This window comes from Mercenaria mercenaria, chromosome 6 (assembly GCF_021730395.1).
Source record: "Mercenaria mercenaria strain notata chromosome 6, MADL_Memer_1, whole genome shotgun sequence".
In the NCBI taxonomy this organism is placed as follows: Eukaryota; Metazoa; Mollusca; class Bivalvia; order Venerida; family Veneridae; genus Mercenaria; species Mercenaria mercenaria.
In genome coordinates, this window is record NC_069366.1 from 60,933,412 (window position 1) to 60,955,779 (window position 22,368).

The 22,368-nt window shown below is 40.2% G+C and overlaps 1 protein-coding gene across 2 annotated transcripts in view; it reads left to right on the plus strand.

Moving 5' to 3' along the window:
* The window catches only part of LOC123548745 (annulin-like), a 58,705-nt gene that overhangs the window by 17,655 nt on the left and 18,682 nt on the right, over positions 1-22,368 (plus strand). For both annotated transcript variants that reach the window (XM_053546068.1, XM_053546069.1), the window contains exon 8: positions 243-393. In XM_053546068.1, coding sequence (XP_053402043.1) covers positions 243-393 — 151 coding nt within the window. The remainder of the gene's footprint in view (positions 1-242; positions 394-22,368) is intronic.

Sequence of the window (22,368 nt, forward strand, 5' to 3'; positions counted from 1 at the left end):
AAGCTTTCGATATAACCCTAGTTGTAGCAATTGATTCAAATGCCACAAAAATATGTTCCATGTAGTAAACATTTAAAAAATATAATCGATCTTTAGACAAAAGTGAAAAGAATAGATATTTGCCATTTGTTTCAACATAGCACTTTGATGCTTATTTATTCGAATGTGTTAAGACAATCGTCTTGTATAATATTTAGATGTTTACGGGGCATTAATCCACCATTCTGTTCTGTATTGTACAGTTTGTCGTGCCATCGGCCTACCTGCCCGTAGTGTAACCAACTTTGGATCTGCACATGACACGGACTGGAGCTGTACTATTGACAAATACTTCGTTAGAGATGAGGCTGGAATTTTGATACCTGACAAGGATAGTAACAATGACTCTATATGGTAAGTTTTTAATGCACTGAAGATGAAAAACTGAATATGAAAATTAAAAGATAAATTCTACAGTTGTATTTGTATAGTGTTTATGAAAAATATTCGAGTACTATTATATCAAAATAATTATTTCGTCAATGCTGATACAAAAAAGCCATTTGTTTTGCTTTTGTTACGCTGTCGAATAAGAAAATAACTTTTTATTCAGATAAAGAATGCAAGTGTAGAAAACCCCTTCCCGCTACCCGCCCCCTCTCTCAGCATTAAACCTTACCGCTGCATTCACTTTCCAAACCACTTTGATACTTTCAAATACAAAATCAATAGAAATATTTTTAATACGGAATGAATTGATCCCCATTTGAGTATAATTGGATACAAAATCAAAGGTTGAACTTTGTTAATTGAACATTTTATTGTTAACTTTGACTTTTAGTTATAGTACAAGTATCATGTAAGCTAACTGCGACAGGTGGTAAGTTTTGTGAGATCGTGTTAAGAAAAAAATAAAACAACATTTTTATTACTTTATTAACGCATGGAAGACATTTTTTTCATTTTTCTTAACCAAAATTTGTCGAGATCAAAATTGCTGAAAAGTAGTTTATTAATCCAAAATCAATAATGCGCATTAGTTAAAGTAAAATAGTTTTGGGTTTGCAAAGATCTACAAATATTTTCCTTTGTCTTGCGGTGGATATTTAAAAAACCCAACTTATTATTGATCGAATAGATTGAAATGTAATATAACTGATTAACTCTAACGTAAATAATTTTTTGCGGTCATGTCTTTTTGCCCTACGTAGAGCACGCATGCGCGAAAATTGTCTCCCGTTGCTAAGGAAATAGGTCTATGTAGAAAGGTCAATATTTATAATGTATTTGCTGGATTTTCAAGCACCCAATCAGCTATATCTTTCCGCTACAGTTTCTGTATGTTGCGGGCTTACTTTGCGATGTATGGCGCTAGCGCTACAGTTTCTGTATGTTGCGGGCTTAGATTGCGATGTATGGCGCTAGCACTACAGTTTCTTATACTGCGGGCTTACGTTGCGATGTATGGCGATAGCGCTACAGTTTCTGCATGCTGCGGGCTTACTTTGCGGTGTATGGCGCTAGCGCTAAATTTCTGCATGCTGCGGGCTTACTTTGCGATGTATGGCTCTAGCGCTACAGTTTCTGTATGCTGCGGGCTTACGTTGCGATGTATGGCGCTAGCGCTACAGTTTCTGCATGCTGCGGTCTTACCTTGTGATGTATGGCGCTAGCGCTACAGTTTCTGCATGCTGCGGGCTTACTTTGCGATGTATGGCGCTAGCGCTACAGTTTCTGCATGCTGCAAGCTTACTTTGCAATGAATGGCACTAGGCTTACGTTGCGATGTATGGCGCTAGCGCTACAGTTTCTGTATGCTGCGGGCATACGTTGCGATGTATGGCGCTAGCGCTACAGTTTCTGCATGCTGCGGGCTTACTTTGCGATGTATGGCGCCAGCGCTACAGTTTCTGTATGCTGCGGACTTCCGTTGCGATGTATGGCGTCAGCGCTAGTTTCAGTATGCTGCGGCTTACGTTGCGATGTATGGCGCCAGCACTGCTGTTTTTTCTGCATGCTGCGGGCTTACTTTGCGATGTATGGCGCCAGCACTGCAGTTTCTGCATGTTGCGGGCTTACGTTTCGATGTAGGGCGCTAGCACTGCAGTTTCTGCATGTTGCGGGCTTACGTTGCGATGTATGGCGCCAGCACTACAGTTTCTGCATGTTGCGGGCTTACGTTGCAATGTATGGCGGTAGCACTACAGCGGGCTTACGTTGCGATGTATGGCCCTGACTGTGTTTTCTGTGCTTCATGGAAACCTAGATCTATCCTAACTTTTTGATGTTTACCTTTTTGCTTATATCACTGTTTGGGCATTGTTACTAGACGTCAGCAACCGTCGTATAATTATGACAAAATGTCTTTTTTTTGTTGTTTTTTTTTTCTTTTTTTTTTTAAAGCTTAATCACGTGGGACATCCACCAATGCGCAAATGGGTTACTCTCGTGGGTGAGAAAAGATATGCTACTTATTTATTAAAAATGTACAGTTGTTTTGCCGAAATCCTTACTCAAAAAGACAATTAAATACGGGAACACTTACAAATTCAGGGACCAGAAAATAGGTTCTCATGTTCTGTATTCGCGCGTTCGTGATCGACGGTCTGAGTTCAATATTTTTCAGCTTCAAACATTTATAAGCGATTAGGAATAGGAGATATAGTGTCACCATGGCAATCACCATAGTGAGATTCAATCCGATCATTTTTGGTGTATGGAAAAGACAGAGACATTGCTGCATCAAGGCGTTTATCAAAACGACTGGATGAATCAGCAGCCTTCACTATAACGACTTGCTGCATCAAGGCGTTCACAGTAACGACTGTTTGAATCAGTATGTTCACCATAACGACTGCTTGAATTAGTGTGTTCACCGTAAGTAGTATAGGCTGTTGATCTGGTACCGGTACCGGATCACCAAGCTGCTTTTTGCTAGGTACCAGATCACCATCCAGCCCATCCGTTGCTAGGGACAGCCATCCAGGGTACCAGATCACCATCCACCGGTACCGGATCACCATCCAGGGTACCAGATCACTATCCACCGGTACCGGATCACCATCCAGTTACCAGATCACCATTTAGGGTACCAGATCACCATTTAGGGTATTATAATTATTAATACCAGTAGATAATAAGAGAAAAGGTACTTTCTTTCTTTAAAAAAATGGAGTGGCCCTGAAAAGGGCCGTTGTGTTTTATGAACTGTTTACTTCTTGGCCTTCTTGTGGTTGTTGATAGATTTCATGTGTGCACCTCTTCCTGTTGAGCCAACTCGTTTGTTTGGCACTGTAGTAGAGTTGAGTTTGACCAGATTAATGTTGACAGTCTTGATCTCTTCCAGTAGAGATGTTCCAACTTTACTGAGGTACGCCATATGTGCCTGCTGGTGTTGTGACTTTGCTGAGCTTGTTGCTGTGGCTGCTGTTGATACTGTGGTGTAAAATTCCTCTGTTGTGAGGTATAATATGAATCTACCCCATTCCGCGTGGTATTTTGAGGTACCGATGTATACACAGGTTGATGATTCGGTGTATAGGTATTTATCTGTGGTACTGTTTGTGTATACGGTTCAATGATATTTGTTGCCTCCATGACTTCTTCAAGTATAGATTTGGTAGAAGGTAAGATATCCTCCATCCTTCAAAAAGTGACCTGGACGTAGGATGCACCGCCTGTATATACCATGCATAGAGCCATGATGCAGATGTAACACGTGTTTTTATTGGCTGATCAAGAATAAGTGTTAACATGAGCTTAGATCCACGTAATTTTTTACATTTTCTCCTAGAGTCTTTTTTCGTAGTCAACATTTTCATCCTTACATATTAGCATTGTATAGCCTAGGTGTAGACTCTTCTAACAAGGCTCTATTCATTAAAATCGGGCGACTAATCAATGAGCAGTCAAGAAAAAACGTAGCGTCTAGAAACACAAATAAGCCATTTTAACACTACATTTAGTCGTACAGAAAATGTATTGATGACGTCATTTATAGTGCTCTCTATTAGGTTCGCGCGTCTTATATTTATATAGCGCAGTGCTCCATAGGCTTCATTGCACTTTCTGGCAGTAACCTATACAATGGAGCTTGACGACAGACTTTCTTACATTGGGGGGAGCTACGACAGGTTGAGGATGGATATCTCGTTACCCCGACAGGCCATCCGGGAGGCTGAGGTTGAGAGCCTGCAGAGAATGCAAAGCACGGCAACCCAGACAGAGGATGAAGAGGTGGAGGAGTATACTGAGATGAGGGTGGAGGAGGAGCCAGCCGTGCCAGAGGGTCCAGGCGACAACCAGGCCAACCCCATTGTCATTAATGGGTCAGGGAAGGTGGAGGAAGCAGGCCAGAGCCAAGCTGTCAATGAAGGTTCGGACTGGGAGGGGGTTGACGAGCCGGCATTCACTTTCCAAGGCGGACCTTCCAAGAGGAAGACCCTTCAGTGCTGCCCGACCTGCCGTGGCATGCATTAGGTTTTGGAGATCCTCCAAACCTAAAATCAACAGCCCTTTTCAGGGCTACACACATCTTTTCAGAAAGATACCTACATTATATTGTCAAAAACAATTAAAAAAAAAACAAAGTTGTCTAAGGCCCCAATGGTAGTTTAGTAAGACCTCTTCTGATTGGTTAAAAATTAAAAATTAAATATGTAAACTTGTTTCTGAATAGTTTGTTGATTCTCTATCCAGCTCGTGCCTTTACTTTATGTACAAAGTTGCTAAAGGTATAGGGTATACCATTCACTATGGGTCTACGAAAACTTCTTCGTTTGATACGTCGGTTAATCAAGAAAGATCGGACCCTTGACTGGGTGTACGAAGAGATTGAGAAGAGACAGAGGCAGGATGACCTGAAAGCCTTCTTTGCAAGACGTGGGATGGAATGGCCTCGTCCGCGGTACAGAGTTAAACTTAACAACCTGTACCCGGACTTGACTGAGTTTAGGACTCAGCCAATCAAGCTTAATAATTTATACCCAGACTTGTCTGAGTTTTATTAAGTTTTGACTTTAAAAAAGGTCCTTTTAAGGACCAACCAACTATTTTAGAGTAGAAAATACCTTGCATATTGTCAATTGAAAAAAAACAAACAACAAACACTTATCTTTTTTCTAAACTATTTTATTTAAGATAAAACTTTAAAGAGAAAAACACACACAACTATGTTAAAAGTCAATGTCACTGTTTTTTTATAACTTTGGCTGCTTCTGCTTGGGTTCTCCCTGGCTCTTCTTACTACTAGCTTTCCGTTTGAGAATGAAACGCTTCTTATCCTCCTTCTTAGTCTCCTGTTCCTCGATTTGTGGAGGCGTATCCTGATTCTCTACCGTATTCCCCTGTGGCACTGTTGGTATGATCAGATCAAATGTGCCATAAGCCCTATGTGTTTTTGTTTTCTTAATACCTTGTACACCTGCAGTTGGCTTCTGTGGAACAAAACCTTGTCGCGGATCGACAGAGGGTACAGAGCCAAAGCCCAAGTTCACGGTGGTTTCCTTCAGCTCTGCAATATCTGACCATTTGTACGTACGTGGTGGTACTGGTGGTATACTGTCAGAGAATCCTCCAATAGGTGGAAATAATGGTCTACAGCGGGGTGAAGTCGCCTGTGTGTCCTTGCTATCGTCTGCTTGTCGAGTGGGACATTTGTTAGAAAAATGTCCTAATTCGTTACAGTTGTAACATCTCAGATTCTTCGTGTAGCTTTGCTCGTTGGGACATTGACTAGCAAAATGTCCTTCCTCCTTGCAATTATAACAAACGTTCTTTCAATTGTTGAAGATCAACCACTTCATAGCTCTGATATGCTTCTATAATTTCTCCAACAACACATCTCTTGGTTGTTGATAGTACATGTTGTTGATAGTACATGGTATCAGCCCCATCAACTTTCTCTACAGGTGCATTAGTTTTGCTTTCCATCTTGTCTCTTCAGATTTTAGAGATCAACTGATGTCGATGTGCTGGCAGTCCCCGTATTTATAGGATTTTTCAAGGTCATCAAGACAGCTAGGTTTCTGTCAGTATAAAAGGACAGTCATCGAGGGATTTGTATCATTTCTGTCTGAGCAAACATGGTAGCACCACGTAAATTAGTACCTTATTCAGATACTTCGAGTAGCAGTGAAGATGATGAAGAAGAACTAAAGAAGCATCGTTTATCATTAACTAAAAAGAAACAAATCTTAGCTAGTAGAAAAGAACGGCGTGAGGGTTTAGAAGGAAAACGTAAACAAGAAAGGCAAGACCAACACGATGAGAAAGGACACGACCTGGCAAGCAACTACTTTAACATTACACCTAGAATGGAGCGAGAATCAAGAAAATTCAAGACGCAAAGTAAAGTGTACGATGTTACATTCAAACCCTATGACCAACCGTATGACTTTACCCATGAACTATTCAATGCCATGGTAGACAAGATGAAAGAGGAGTGTCAGACCAAGCCAAGAGATAAAGTTCGAGTCTCAATTGATCATCCCGGTTTGAAACTTGGAATACACGTCCCATTTGACAATGCATTAGCAGTGACAGGGGAAACTTTGCTTCAAGAAATTGAAAATGTCATGCAAAGCAATGAAGATTTCAAGATTCATGATGGCCAACTGCATGCTGAAATTACTCATATTTCCATGCCCGAAGGATCCGGCAAAGCCAGACGAAATATGCATCATGGATCGAATGTCAGTATAGAGAATATGACAAAACTCAAGTGTCATACAAATTGACAATTCTAATGACAGCATATGCTTAGCACGATCCATTGTTGTAGGTATATGCCATGCACAAAAATCAAATACCGAGGAATGGAAAAACGATTGAACATGATGCGACAATCCAAGAAATCTTTACAACAGAAGGAAGCTCAAACGTTATTGGACAGTGTTGGAATCGGATACGATCAGCCGCGCGGAATAGAGGAGTACCAGAAAATCCAGACCAAACTCTACCTAGACTACATTATCAAGGTTCACACTCAACATGGTAAAGGTGAACATTTGTTTACTCCACCCACCATGAGGAAAGGGAGTAAAGTGATACACGTATACAACCACGGAGGACATTATGACACCATCATTTCGATCAAGGGATTCTATGGATATAGTTATTATTGTGAATACTGTGACATTGGCTATAACAATCTAGAACAGAACTATTTGGGACATTACTTAGACTCAGAGTACTATCATCCTGGCGGTGTGAAACCCGAAGCCCGTGAAGCCTTTTTAGAATGGCATCAGGAAAAGTTCAACACACATTCCATCTTTGATTTTCAAAAGGAGATGGAAAAGTATTGTCGATCAGATGTAGATCTTTTGAGGAGTGGTTGTGGTGAATTTCAACATCAGTTAATGGCCAGTGACGGCATCAATCCTTTTACCGAATGTGTCACCTTGGCCCAAGTCTGTAAATGTGCCCATCGCAAAAACACATTACCAGAAAAGAGTTTGGGTATCATTTCAGATGCAGGATATCCAAACAAGACCCGTTATTCCATTAAAGGTGTACGATGGTTACAGGCCGAGGCAACTATCACAGGAAAACCCATTCGTCATGTACTAAACGGTGGAGAAGTCCGTATAGGTCCTTATTCTGTTGATGGGTACAATGCAGAGACCAACACAGTGTATGAGTTTCTAGGGTGCTGGACTCATGGGTGTGAAACATGCTATCCCAAGCGTGAGGTCAAGAATTCTTACTCGTTAAAGACCATGAATACATTGTACGTAGAAACCTTTTTAAGATTTGAAAATTTGCAAAACCAAGGGTACCACATTGAATACATTTGGGAATGTAACTTTGACCAAAAATGCAAGTAAGACCCTGAGTACAAGAGTTTAATTGATCGCTTCTATCCCAATATAGAACCGATCAAACCCCGTGATGCCCTGTTTGGAGGACGTACCAATGCAGTCACTCTGTACCATGAAGTAGATGAAATCACCAAACAAGAGATCAAGTACGCTGATATTTGTTCACTGTATCCTTACGTGAACAAATACAAAGCATATCCCCTTCATCACCCTGTCATTCTAAGTCAGGAAGAAATTGATATGACAAACCTTAAGCAATACAGGGGTTTGGTCAAGATTTATGGTTACCCGTCCTACCCATGCATTGCAACAAGAAAATGGTGTACACCTTGTGTCGTACATGTGCAGAGAAAGAACTTCAGACCTGCTGTCATTCAGAGGAGGAAAGGGTCTTGATTGGGGTTTGGACTTCAGTGGAACTGAATAAGGCTTTAGATCTAGGTTACAAATTCCTTGAAGTGTATCAAATCTGACACTTCAAGGAATGGAGCGACACTCTCTATAAGGAATACATCAATAAGTACTTGAAAAGGAAACAGGAGGCCAGTGGTTATCCCAACTGGGTCAAGACTCGGGCAGATAAAGACAAGTTCAAAAGCGACTATTTTCAGGCCGAAGGTGTCATCCTTGAAGATGTGGAAAAGAATCCCGGCAAAAGGGCCGTGGCCAAAACCATGCTCAATTGTCTCTGGGGAAAGAATGCCCAAAAACAATGTCTTGCACAAATCGGAATACATTGACAAGCTAGCCAGGTTATACGAGATCATGACTGACCCTCACAAAAAAAGTCCACTACTTTGACTTCTTTGAACAAGATGAGTTTTCTCTGATCAATTATTCCGATTACACGGACATGTCAGAACCCCATGCTGCAGCCAATGTGGTAGTTGCAGCTTTTGTCACTGCCTGTGGTAGGTTAGAACTGTACTCAGTCCTGGAACGTTTAGGGGATCGGGTCTTGTACTTTGACACAGCCAGCTGTATGTACATTTACGACCCTGATAAATAGAACATTCCCATTACAGACAGTCGATTGGGCAAGTGAACTGACGAAGTACCCAATGGAAGAATTGTCAAGTATGTTGCCCTGGGTCCTAAAAATACCGGTACGAGTACATTGTCAATGGGGAACGCCACACAGTGTGCAAGGTCAAAGACATTACCCTTGATTACAATACCACCCAAAAAGTCAATTTCAACAGTATGATGCAAGCTGTCCAAAACAGGGATTCTTTTTCAGAACTCATTGAATATCCATACCGTATCAAAAGACACAGAGATCGAAAGGTCACCAGTGAACTCCAGACTTTCCGTTCGGTGTATACCAAACGTGTCGTGGTGTATCATTATAAGACCGTGCCTTACGGATATGTTCAGTCGTAGACATGACATCAAATGAGTCGGACGTGCTTTCTCCAGATATCTGTCAGCGGGTATATCGAGATTTTGTAGAAACACCCTGGATTTCGTTGTATCATATTTTAGATTTTGAACTGTATGCTGTGGTTTTATATCACATCCATTGTGAAGAAGAAAGGACTGGGTCAAACCGTCATATACGTGCATGGTTAAACGAACTTGATACATTTCAACGTTTTAAAACTATTGTGACAAAAGCAGTAGAACAAGGAGAAGCGAACATTAACCTGGAAGCTATTAAATCGTTACGGAGAGTGAAAGAGTGCTTTTACATATAGACGACTGGAGAATGGGCGGTACTTTTTCACAAGAAAAACGTTGGACACTTTTTGAATGAATCAGAACTGACTTCAGCATTGTAACCAACAAGTCATACATAAAAGTGTGTTGAATAAAATTAACAAAAACAGGAGAAGTTGTGTTATATTCTTGGCTTCAAGATGGAGAATAGCTCGGGAGTATTCGAAAACATGATGAATTCCTTCACTGATGAACTCAAGGAAGTGTGTCCAGTACATCACAAAGTATTGGCGTATGAAACACATTACAGTAAAGTACATCTTGGCTTTTCGGCAGACACTTTTGAAGAATTATTCACAGCCTATTAGAAACAGGACGGATTTAAAAGTACACTTTTCCACCGTCCACACTGGTGATTCGTATTTTGACATGTGGGAGAATTTGCCAGAGAATGTTTTGGTAGATATAGAAATTGCATTGTGTGATTTTCTGCAAGCAAAGAAGTGTCTCTACGTCAAGTACAAGGACATAACAAAAGTAAGGACAGACTTGGATATGAGTTTCTCTACATGGATGTACATGCTCCGAAAATACATGAGTAAATATCATTCTGACATCGAACTCGAGTGGTGTGAACACAGTTTGCAACCAAATTCCTTTTGTGAGTGTAACATCACGACGGAACCCAAAATGATGGATGGAGATGATAGAGTTTACGTCAACTTTCTGACTATGTTATGTGATCACCATGCAGATTGACAATGGTAAATAGTAACCAAAACAGACAAAGCATCATTCGTAAACATTATGTCAAACAAGGCAGCTGTGTTGTCTCTCAAACTCAAAGAGTTGATGGAATTGCATGGGGGTGACATTACTCCTAAACATCATGATAAAACATTGGACATAGCGTTGATGCCAAAGCATGCTCGCAAGTACATTATATCAGTGTGTGATGAAATGGTTGTTTTGTCAAGCCACGGTAAATAAAGAATTCAGATATCACCAGGTCATGCATAGTATCGTACAGATTGTCAAGAAATATTTATTTGTTGACGAGTCGGGACTATTACCACTAGCACTTCGGCACGGAGCAGTTATACAGGGTTTGAACAACTTCACGGAAGGTGAAAAAAAAAGATCTCCTTCACCAAGTGAATCAAATATTGGAACATTTACCAAAGATCAAGTCACTTTTGTGGATGCATTATATGGTAGCATCAGAATTGCTGTTGCTGAATGACCAGTACAGATTATAACATGTCAGACAGTAAAGAGAAGAAAATCTTTAAACCTGGAGAAACAATCGCTCATGTCATCAACTGGTTGAGATTAATGGATAAAGCATCAAGCAAACAGGAAAAAATGGCACTTATGATATTGATGACTGTGCGTATGATGAAAGATCTTGACAGTTTTAACTGGTTGTGTGAACTTCATAACTGTGACATTGAAAACATTAAATTGGAGTGGTATATAAATGACAAGATAGAAGACATTTATTTGTTAAATAATTGTTAACTATTGTTTTTGTTGTCAACATTGTTTTTGTCAACATTGTTTTAAACTTTGGTTTACCAGAAAAACATCATCGTATTGCCAGTGTGATTTATATCACACAGAACATGTTTCAACAATCAAAAGCAAGCAGAATAGTCTGAATGCGCATTACATGATTCTGTTTCAAAATACTAGAGATAAAGGACAAATCAAAGTATTGGCAAGTCAAATTCAATTGCCACATTTATTCCAGGCCTATCGAGATACCATTTCACCAGTTCCTCACGGATATTTAGTGATTGATTTTCATCCAAGAACTCCCGAGTCCTATAGACTGAGAACAGATATCTTTCATCGTTGGGTCACTGGAGGAAATTGAGGACCTGTTGTGTACGTGGGGCTAGTATGAAAGAAATAGACATAGTAAGAAGGTATTCACTTCAAGATAATTCGTCATGGATTACACACCAAAAGCTGTCATCAGAGCCTTGGAATCGCTCAGTCAGGAGAAAAATATTCAAAATAGACAACAGTTATTACAAGCGGGTCTGCATAAAATGATCAAATGGCAGCCAAGACCATCATACAGAAAATGATTCAACTGCCTAACAGATTTTGAATTTCATGAACAGAAATCAACAAGAGATTCAACAGTTAGCAGACGCCAATTCGGATCCCGAAACCAAACGTAAATTGATACTGAAACCAGAAGTCCGTGGATTTCTTGGAGGTGTTATGTTTCGAAGTCTACTTCGTTGGGACGGACAAAAGACTTTGAGAAAATTTGACAAGGCTGTCAAGAAAAGATCTGTCAAAACGCCACCAGCCAAGAAAGGTAAAAAGAGAACTGTCAAATAGCCAGCAGTCAAGAAAGGCAAAAAGAGATCTGTCAAAAAGATATCTGTTAAAACACCAACCAAGAAACACAAATGACCGTTGAAAGTCAAAATGCAAGTCAAGAAATCATCTGACAAGACCACAGGGACACTTCCACCACCCATGAGGAAACTTGATGATCGGTTTGTGACTGTCAGACGAAAATCTTCACCAAGACAAGGCTCGCCAATGAGACCGCTTAGTTGTGTCTCTGATGTGATTAATCAGACAACACCAGTCAGATCACCTCTCTCACCCATCAGTATCATGTCTGGATTTCAAACACCAAGTCCCATGCAATCGAGATCTAGGAGTACCACCCCATCCTCTGTTCTTAATACTCCTAAGTCAAGATTTGATAAGGTGGCGGTGAATCAACATGATGGTTTAACCTATTTGACTCCAAACGGTAAATGGACTGCAAGCAAATTAACGCTGGGAGAAACTTCGTTCTCGTCTCCGTCCCGAAACTCATCCCCAAGATCGTTTTTGTCCAGTACTTCGTCTGGAACTCCATCTTGGGCAAGCTCACCTTCTTCCTCATTTACAGGGTATCCGAGTGGAATGTTAGCCCGATTTTCACCACTGAATCGACAAGTATCTACACTTAGATCAGATTCGATCAGTGATGCTGCAAAGACAGCCTTTGATGCCCTGTCGTCCATATAAGCCTAAGTATTCACCGAAACAACATCATTTTGTTGTTGGGACAGTCACGAAGATGGCATGCATAAGAATGGCAAAACGTAAAACACCGTTGATCAAAAAACATGGAGCAATGATGTTAGCTTTAGGCAAGGCACACCCTCAGTTTAGGAAAAATCTAATCAAGGAAGCGCCTAAAGATCTAATCAACTGTGTGGGAAAATGCTGTCAAAATATTTTAAAAGGGAATGTATCTCTATCAGAAGCTCAGAAGCGCTAGTTGCATCCAAAGCGTCAACAACTTCGGGACTTGGCAAACAAAAAGATTCCCATCCAGAAGAAAAAAAAACAAATATTAAATCAGAAAGAAGAATTTTTACCACTGTTTGCTTTTGCGCTAGCACCTGTGCTCAACAACAGTCTTGGAAAATTGATAGATAAAATATGAATAAGATGGCCATTGTTCCGTTTAAAATACTAAAATGCTGGAAGAGATGAATCGCTGGAAAGCAGAGCAACAGCAACGTCCAAGATTACCACCAAACCCCAATCTGACTAAAGTACTTGATCTTCTAAACGAAGATCTGAGAACGACCCATTCACATTCGTCTTCTTTATATTTTGGATTTCCAGTATTGCTATTTTTATTTTATCCAATCAGACGACTTGTTCGAATGTCAAAGAGTAAGAAAAATGTGCAGTCATTCCAGGGCTCGAACCCGGGACCCCTCGCTTACAAAGCAAGTGGCTTACCGACTGAGCTAACCGGCTATCTGGTACATTATGACATAAAAATTGTAAATATCAAAAGTCAAGGCTACAGGTAGATTTGCAAGATGTTGTAAGCTAGGCTCTGATTGGCTAGCGAAAGGGTCGTCAGAACGAGGCAATGAATAGGTCGTTCTCAGATCCTGTGCGTAGCGTAATAGGATATGTACTTTAGTCAGATTGCACCAAACCCTAACATCACACAAACATCAGAGCTGCAGAAAGACATGGGATCTGTACTTCATCGAGAGGATTTGTCTGGAAGTGAAAAAGCTCAATTATACGGTCAAACATCACAGAAATTTCAACTGGCTCATAAAAAGGCAGTGCATCCGTCATCAAAATTTCAGCAACAGCAGGAGCAAACTGTACAAACAGAGAAAAAGCCCGAGACTTTGCATGATCGTATTATTGATAGCGTGCCAGTAACCATGCGTCGTAAAGCCGAACTTCTGCAAATGTTGGAAAACCATCCGAGCATGAGTTGGAATGCTCAGGGAAATTTAGAAGTCAAGAAGTCAATGGAAAACCTATTCCCGGATCTAATATGATTGATTTAGTCAATGATGTTCTAAGACAACGTAAAGGGTCCAATCCAAGTGGATGGCAAGAATTTTCTCGAGGTCTGAGAGAATCTAATGTCCCTCAGGAATATGTTGGCAACAGACAGCGCTGGTTATGAATGCAGAGAGACGGGTTCGAGGATGAAGAGGATGTGGATGATTTTTGAGAGCAATTCCTACTAACCACCTACACCACCTAAGTCTATAAAACGTGAACCCAGAGCTTCGACGACCCAGTCGTGGGAGGCGTATTAACATGGACAGTAAAAGAGAAGTAGTGCTTTATAAAATTTACTACGATCCAAAACATCCTGCAGGATTTTCGGGCGTACAAAAACTGTATCGGTCAGCTCGAAAACGGATCAAATCTTTATCTTTAGATCAAGTCAGATCATGGTTGCAGGAGTAGAAAACCTACACGTTGCATAAACCTATTCGTCGAAAATTTAAAAGACGTCAAACAAAGGTGGGAGGCATTGATCATCAGTGGCAAGCGGATTTAGCACATTTACAGAGGTTAATGAAAGACAATGATCAGTTTCGTTATTTGTTGTGTGTCATTGATGTGTTTTCAAATTACGCTTGGGTTGTTCCAATTTATAATAAAACAGGTCAAACTTTGATTCAAGCGTTTGAGTCTATTTTGAAAACTTCCGGTCGATTCCCAAAGTCCTTGCAAACTGACAAAGTTTGTTTGTTTGTTTTGGGTTTAACGCCGTTTTTCAACAGTATTTCAGTCATGAAACGGCGGGCAGTTAACCTAACCAGTGTTCCTGGATTCTGTACCAGTACAAACCTGTTCTCTGCAAGTAACTGCCAACTTCCCCACATGAATCAGAGGTGGAGGACTAATGATTTCAGACACAATGTCGTTTATCAAATAGTCACGGAGAACATACGCCCCGCCCGAGAATCGAACTCGCGACCCCGCGATCTGTAGACCGACGCTCTACCTACTGAGCTAAGGGGGCGGGTTAAAGGTCTGAATTCAAAAATTAAGACTTTCAGAAGTTTATAAAGTCCAAACATATTCATTTTTTCACTACAGATAATCGTGAAACTAAAGCAAGCATTGTTGAAAGATTTCAAAGAAGTTTGAAAAGTCGCATGTGGAAGTATTTCACACATGAAAAAACGCGACGTTACATTGATATTTTAGATGATTTGGTTCATGCCTACAATCATAGTTTTCATCGGAGTATTCAAACAACACCTGCATCGGTCACTGAAAAAACAGAACCTGAAGTATCACAACACTTGTATGGATCAAAAACAAAATCAAAACAAATCTCGGTCAAAGTGGGTGATTTAGTTCGCATCAACAAAACAAAACGAACGTTTGACAAAGGGTATCTCCCAAACTGGACAAAAGAATTATTCAAGGTTATTCACATTCGCCGTTCTTTGTCACCAACTGTTCAGTTAGAAGATTTGGGTGGGGGAAAATTGAAGGCTCCTTTTATTTGCCTGAAATTCAGACTATAAAAGACAAAGATATTTACGAAATTGAATCAGTCCTTGCTCGTCGCACAAAGAACGTGGGTGGAAAAAAGATCAAAGAAATTAAAGTTCACTGGGAAGGTTATCCAAAGAAATTTGACAGTTGGATTCCAGAAAGTCATTTGGTATAAAAGACTCTACATTTTGACAGGATGTCTCAGTCAGATTCGGCTAGCGTGGAGGTGGCAGACTATACTACGACGCTTTGTAAAACACGTGAGCCAAAAAAATCGTCTCACTTACATGTCACAGATTTTTGCCATTTATTTTGTGTTGGTGGTTTCCATCATTCAACTCTCTCTGAAATCAGAAGATAGGATTTGGTTTATTCTGCTCAGTAGCACACTTGGTTACATTTTACCTACCCCAGGTTTGAAATTCATAAAACAACCTACGTTGCAAAATCTAGCTGTTGGTCACCAGCGATGAATTCGTTTTACATAACAGTGCTCAGTGACAGCTCAATGGGCATGTTTTCTAACAATACCCAGAGTGAATTCAGGACAAAATTACCCAAACCCATTCAGAGGCAATAAAGATGATTATGAAATGGCTTTGGTCGAGCTCATCATTCCTTCTCAAATTGTCAATGTGACAGAAGAGGAATCTCATTTTCAAGTTGTTACAACCCATGCCAAACTAGGCAAAGAATTTAGTAAATTACCTTCCGCTAAGTGTAAGAAAATCAATGATTAGTACACGTTTCATTGCTGCATCAAATCTGGGGTATATTCTTCTCCAGAGCATCTCATTACTGAAATTGACAAACCAAGGAGACGTATCAAATTCAATTCCAATACACAGCATGTGGGTATACATTTTCATCCTTGTTTATTACTTAAGCTAGGGGGAAAAGTCAACATCTGGGAGATGTTTATCCAGGGGATGAAAATCCTTTTCCTTACGGTGTGGATTTGAATGTTGGCACTAATCATTTATTCATTTATACTGATCTGGCAGATTTTACTTTTCTGGGAGATATTTAGGCACCAATTCTTCGTGTGGTTCCATTTGAACCGAGCAAGAGAGATTCAAATCATGTTCACGAAGAATTTGTCAATTTGCATTATGTCCCCATCTCCAGATCCAGTTTTGATGAAATAGGTATAAATATAAGGGGTGACACTGGACAAACCGTTCAGTTTGTTGGTGGCAAATCTATGGTGAAGTTGCATTTTCGAAAGAAATCACGACTAAACTTATGATTACACTGTATCCCGTGTATCGTGGTGTTCCTCGCCAGTACGGTCATGGACTTGGGTCTATCTTTAAATCAGCTATCAAAACAACATCTCCATTTGTGAAACCCATGGTTAAATCAGCAATTAGGGCCCTCAAACATGAAGGTCTGGGTGCAGTCAAGGATATTATTTTAGGAAGAAATCCAACAAAGGTGTTAAAGTCTCGTGGAAAAAGGGCGCTGAAGCAACAGCTTTATCCTTGGGAGAATCTTTGATCAAAACTATAAAAGGTTCAAAACCAATACCTCGTCGTCAGTTCTCATTCAGACATCGTGGGAGAAGGGTGGTGGTGTTACCACAACGTGGTCGTGGAAAAAAACGTTCACAAAGAAAATCTAGACCTCTTGATATTTTCGACAGAAAAATATGATGCAACACGGTTCTTGCGAGTGTAGCAAAACAGAACTTGATGTTTCTGCTGTACATCCAACCATGTCAGCCATGCAAGATGGACAATGGACGGAACATTACCCGATTTCGGCTCTGAATAATTCAGCGCCTATCGAATTTATTATTCCTCCACAAACGGAACAATGGACAGATTTGAATCAGTCCTATTTGTACATCAAATTCAAAGTGACTAAGGCTGATGGAACAGACCTGGAGGCTAACACTGAAACTTCTGTGGTCAATAACTTTTTCCACAGTATGTTCAGTAGCATTGATCTGTATTTGAACAATAAACTGATTTCGACCAACACACACACCTATCCGTACAGAGCCTACATTGAAAATCTCCTGTCCTACAACAAAGAATGTAAAAACACACAACTGCTGGCGTTTGAACTCTGGGATAAAGATACATCCGGTCATATGCAGGATAATACACGAGGTGCAGCTAATAGTAGATTTGAAAGGTCGTAGAACTCGTATTGCCGAAAGCAAATCCTGTGAACTCATTGGAAGATTACATCTGGATTTATTCCTACAAGAGAAATACTTCCCCAATGGAATTGAAATACGCCTCAAGTTGAATAGAGCCTCCGCCAACTTCTATCTCATGGGCACAGCCGAAGGAAAAGTTGATATCCAGCAAGTGGGATTCAACGTGAGGGCGGTTGAATTGCTTCCTGTAGTGGCCAATGATTTGAATCAGGCCATTAGCCAGCATAACATGAAGATTCCGATACGACGCGCTGTAGTGAAAACATTCACGATCCCCGATGGAAAGAGATCTAAAATTGATGATCACTGGTTTCTTGGACAACTTCCAAAACGACTCATCATTGGTATGGTGAGAAATGCAGATATGAATGGAAAACCGCACCAACCAATTTGGTTTCAGACATTTCCATTTGTCTAAACTAGAAGTCAGTATCGACGGGAAAACCATTCACAACAAAGCCTTCCAACCAGATTTTGAAAATGGAGAATGTATCCGATCCTACATGTCACTCTACCAGGCAACAGGAGCTCTCGGACTCAACAGGTCGATTGGATTGACTATGACAGAATATAAAAGTGGCTACACTCTCTGGGGATTTGATCTCACCGCAGATCAAGGTTGCGAGGAAGGTCAACTTCACCCTATAAAACGAGGAACCTGAGGATAGATATTCAGTTTGCACAACAACTTCCTAGCGTCGTGAACGTGATAGTGTACGAAGAATTCGACAATCAAATTGAAATCAACGGATTGAGAGAAGTCGTCACAGATTATTAAACATGGATGGTCATGCCTATGCCAGACAACTCAGAGAAGATGCTGAGAAAGTGAAATATCACGAACCGATATTTAAAAGAAAACTGAAGAATATGCGAGACACCTTAAACGAATGTGTTGTGGAAGAACTTCAAACACTCATCTTCGATGAAGTGCATAAGAACTGTTATGGATGTATTGTGGATCATCCCAGTCAGTTACAGCATCAACTGTGTTTGTTCACATCTACGGACGAATGGGTGGTGTTGTACATTGAAAAAGCTCTCAATCAACTGAATCTCTACAATGTCATGGAAAAATGATATCCAAAACTAGAGCTCATGGACGTGCATGGCAGTGAGAAAGTACAAGCCCTGCATATGTGGGTAGATATAAGGGACAAGTTAGCCCGTCATCAGTCAGATCCACGGGAAAGCTGGATGAGTATATGGGCAGATCGAGTAAAAGACGCCTGGAATCATGAATACCCATGAACTTCAATACATCTTGGATGAATCGTTTTTATTGAGAACACTCAATGGAGAAGTGTGTCCTAAGGATCATCTACCGAAGCAGACACCCTGTCATGTGAAAGCTTACATAGTGAACACACATGACTCTGATAAACCTGGAGAACATTGAGTGGCTATTTACTTCAGAGAAAATACAGCCATCTACTTTGACTCTTATGGATTACCACCCTTAGAGGAAGCTATTCGACCCTTCTTGGACAACAATAGCCGAAGCTGGACTAGGAACAACATACGACTTCAGAGTGGAAGCTGTGCCATGTGTGGTGTTAACTGCATTTTGCTTTGGACGCTTTAGCCAGATGATATGATTTAGAGACTATATTGACTATCAAATTTCGTTTAGAGCCAAGATATTGGCATCTCAGTGACAAAGATGTAGGAACTTGGTTTAAACAATTCTATGGACACTTGTATGCAAAAGCTAGATCACTAGCTAAACCTGAACATTGTCAGTGTTGTACAGCAGATCAGATTGAAAAACTTGCTTTAGCTTTGTTTAAATTGTATGTGTTAGACCATGATTATTTGTACCCTTAATGTTCTTTGTTAATACAGTTACTTGTTCAATAAAAAATGTGTACACAAAATATTCTTGTTTTGTTATTTTTTTTTTTTTTAGTAAAGGTGCCATAACCCCATCCCTGAAAGGACCGGTAGTCCTGGTCTTTTTCAACTTAACCATGTAGATGTTGGTCCTCCATGTAAGATCAAATCTCAGTGGCTAATATATTGATTCTCTATCCGGTCCGCGCGATCCCTATATAAGCAAGTACATTGGCCTACAGTTCATCATTCGTTCACAATGGAGTCCATTGCCGAGCAAATTGAGGAGCTGCAACAACTCGAAGCCAGAGCTGCTGTTCTTCAAAACAGCATTCTCAATACGCTAAGGAGAGAAGAAGAGTGATGGAGGGACACCCAACGAAGAACGAATGAGGTGTTAAGGATCATCCGATCCTTAAGAGATAGAGAACAGTGGAGACGGGCAGAAAGACAGAGAATGGAGGAGAGATACATGGGTCGGCGTCAGGGTGGTTAGGGTTCACCTCTATGTCGAAAGGGCCCCGGATGATAGCACCACTTAGTAGAGATGCTACTCAGAAACACAACGGCCCTTTTCAGGGCCACTACATTTCTTTTAAGAAAGAAAGTACCTTTTCTCTTATTGTCTACTGGTATTAATAATTATAGTACCCTAAATGGTGATCTGGTACCCTAAATGGTGATCTGGTACCTGGATGGTGGTCCGGTACCGGTGGATAGTGATCTGGTACCCTGGATGGTGATCCGGTACCGGTGGATGGTGATCTGGTACTCTGGATGGCTGTCCCTAGCAACGAATGGGATGGATGGTGATCTGATAGCAACAAGCAGTTTGGTGATCCGGTACCGGTACCAGATCAACAGCCTATACTACTACCGTAACGACCGGTTGAATCAGTGTGTTCACCATATCGACTGGTTTCATCAAGGCATTCACCATAACGACTGGTTGAATTAGTGCGCTCACCATAACGACTGGTGGAATTAGTGCGTTCACCATAACGACCGGTTGAATCAGTGTGTTCACCATATCGGCTGGTTGCATCAGGGCATTCATTATAATGACTGGTTGAACCAAGGCATTCATCATAATGACTGGTTGCATAAATGCGTTCACCATAACGACTGGTTGAATCAGTGCATTCACCATAACGACTTGTTTCATCAATGCGTTTACCATAACCACTGGCTGCATCAATGCGTTCACATTAAAAACTGGCTGAATCAAGGCATTCACCATAACGACAGGTTGAATCGAAGCGTTGATCATAATGACTGGTTGAATCAAGGCGTTCACCATAACGACTGGTTGCATCAAGGCGTTCACCATAACCACTGGCTGCATCAATGCATTCACATTAAAGACTGGTTGAATCAAGGCATTCACCATAACGATAGGTTGAATGAAGGCGTTTATCATAATGACTGGTTGAATAGAGGCGTTCACCATAACGACTGAATGCATCAATGCGCAACATTACGACTGATTGCATTAAGGCGTTCACAGCAACGACTGGTTGACTCAAGGCGTTCACTATAACGACAAAATGCATCAATGCGTACACCATTATGACTGATTGCATTAAGGCGTTCACAGCAACGACTGGTTGAATCAAAGCATTCACCATAACAACTGAATGCATCGGTGCATTCACCATAATGACTGGTTGAATCAGTGCATTCACCATAACAACTTGTTGCGTCAAGGCTTTCACACTAACTACTGGTTGAATCAAGGCATTCGCCATAAAGACTGATTGCATCAAGATGTTCACAGTAACGACTGGTTGAATCAACGCATTCACCATAATAACTGGATGCATCAATGCTTCGCCATAACGATATTTGAATCAATGCATTCACCATAACGATTGATTGAATCAGTGCCTTGATTATAACGACGGTTAGCCTCACTACGTTTACCAAAACGACTGGTTAACTATTCATAAAAAAATTTAAATCAATTTTTAATCGGGAACCTGAATGTTAAATATTTGAAGTCTAACAGTCCATAAATACTCGAAAAAGATGGCGACATTATTAATAATAATTAAGAAGCCAGCTGTTTCTGAATGAAATTATACACATCAAGTGTCTATAAGTTTCATTATTTTTACGTTTTTTCTTTGTAGTAAAGTCAATATTTGCATAAAATATCAGTAAAAGAAGCTTTTTAGTAAGTCCTCATTTATTGGAAAATATAGTGGTAATGTCAATGGAAACTGTAAAAGAAAACGTGAAAGCTTCCTATGAAAACTTCACATGGAACTTCCCGTGGAAACGTACTCGAAGAGAAAATCTCAATGGGAGACTTTTCTAGCTATAAAATCAAATGAAATAAAATCTCAAATAATACTGTAAATTAATATAGTTACTGTTTGGTTCAATATTTTAATCTAGATTATTGCAAAACAGAAAGATAAGAAAAAGATTTATAACAATTCGCCACGATATCATGTAAGCTAAAAAAAATAATTCTAATATATATCGTTTTTAGCTCGACTATACGACGTATATGGAGAGCTATCCTACTCAACCCGGCGTCGGCGTCCTTCCGCTTGGTTAAAGTTTTTTTTACACTTTCTCTATTTTCTCATTGTCTCTGTAATTACTTGATGGATTTGTTTGAAACTTAAAATAGTTAATCCTCATCATCACCCTCATCATATGGTACAAGGGCCATAATTCTCACACCAATATTTCATTAATTATCCCCCTTTTTACTTAGAATTGCAGGTTAAACTTTTGACGCACTTCCACTCTGTCCTAATTATTACTAAATGGATTTGATTCAAACTTAAAATAGTTGTTCAACATCATCACTCACATCGTATGACACAAGAGTCATAATTCTTGCACCAATATTTGATAAAGTATCTCCCCTTTTTACTTAGAATTTCATGTTAAAGTTTTGGTGCACTTTTACGCTATCTAAGTTATTACTAAATGGATTTGATTCAAACATAAAATAGTTGTTCCACCTTATCACCCACATCATATGACACAAGGTGCATAACTCTGGCACCAGTTTTTCATGAATTATCCCCCGTTTTTACTTAGAATTTCAGGTTAAAGTTTTGATGCACCTTTATTCTA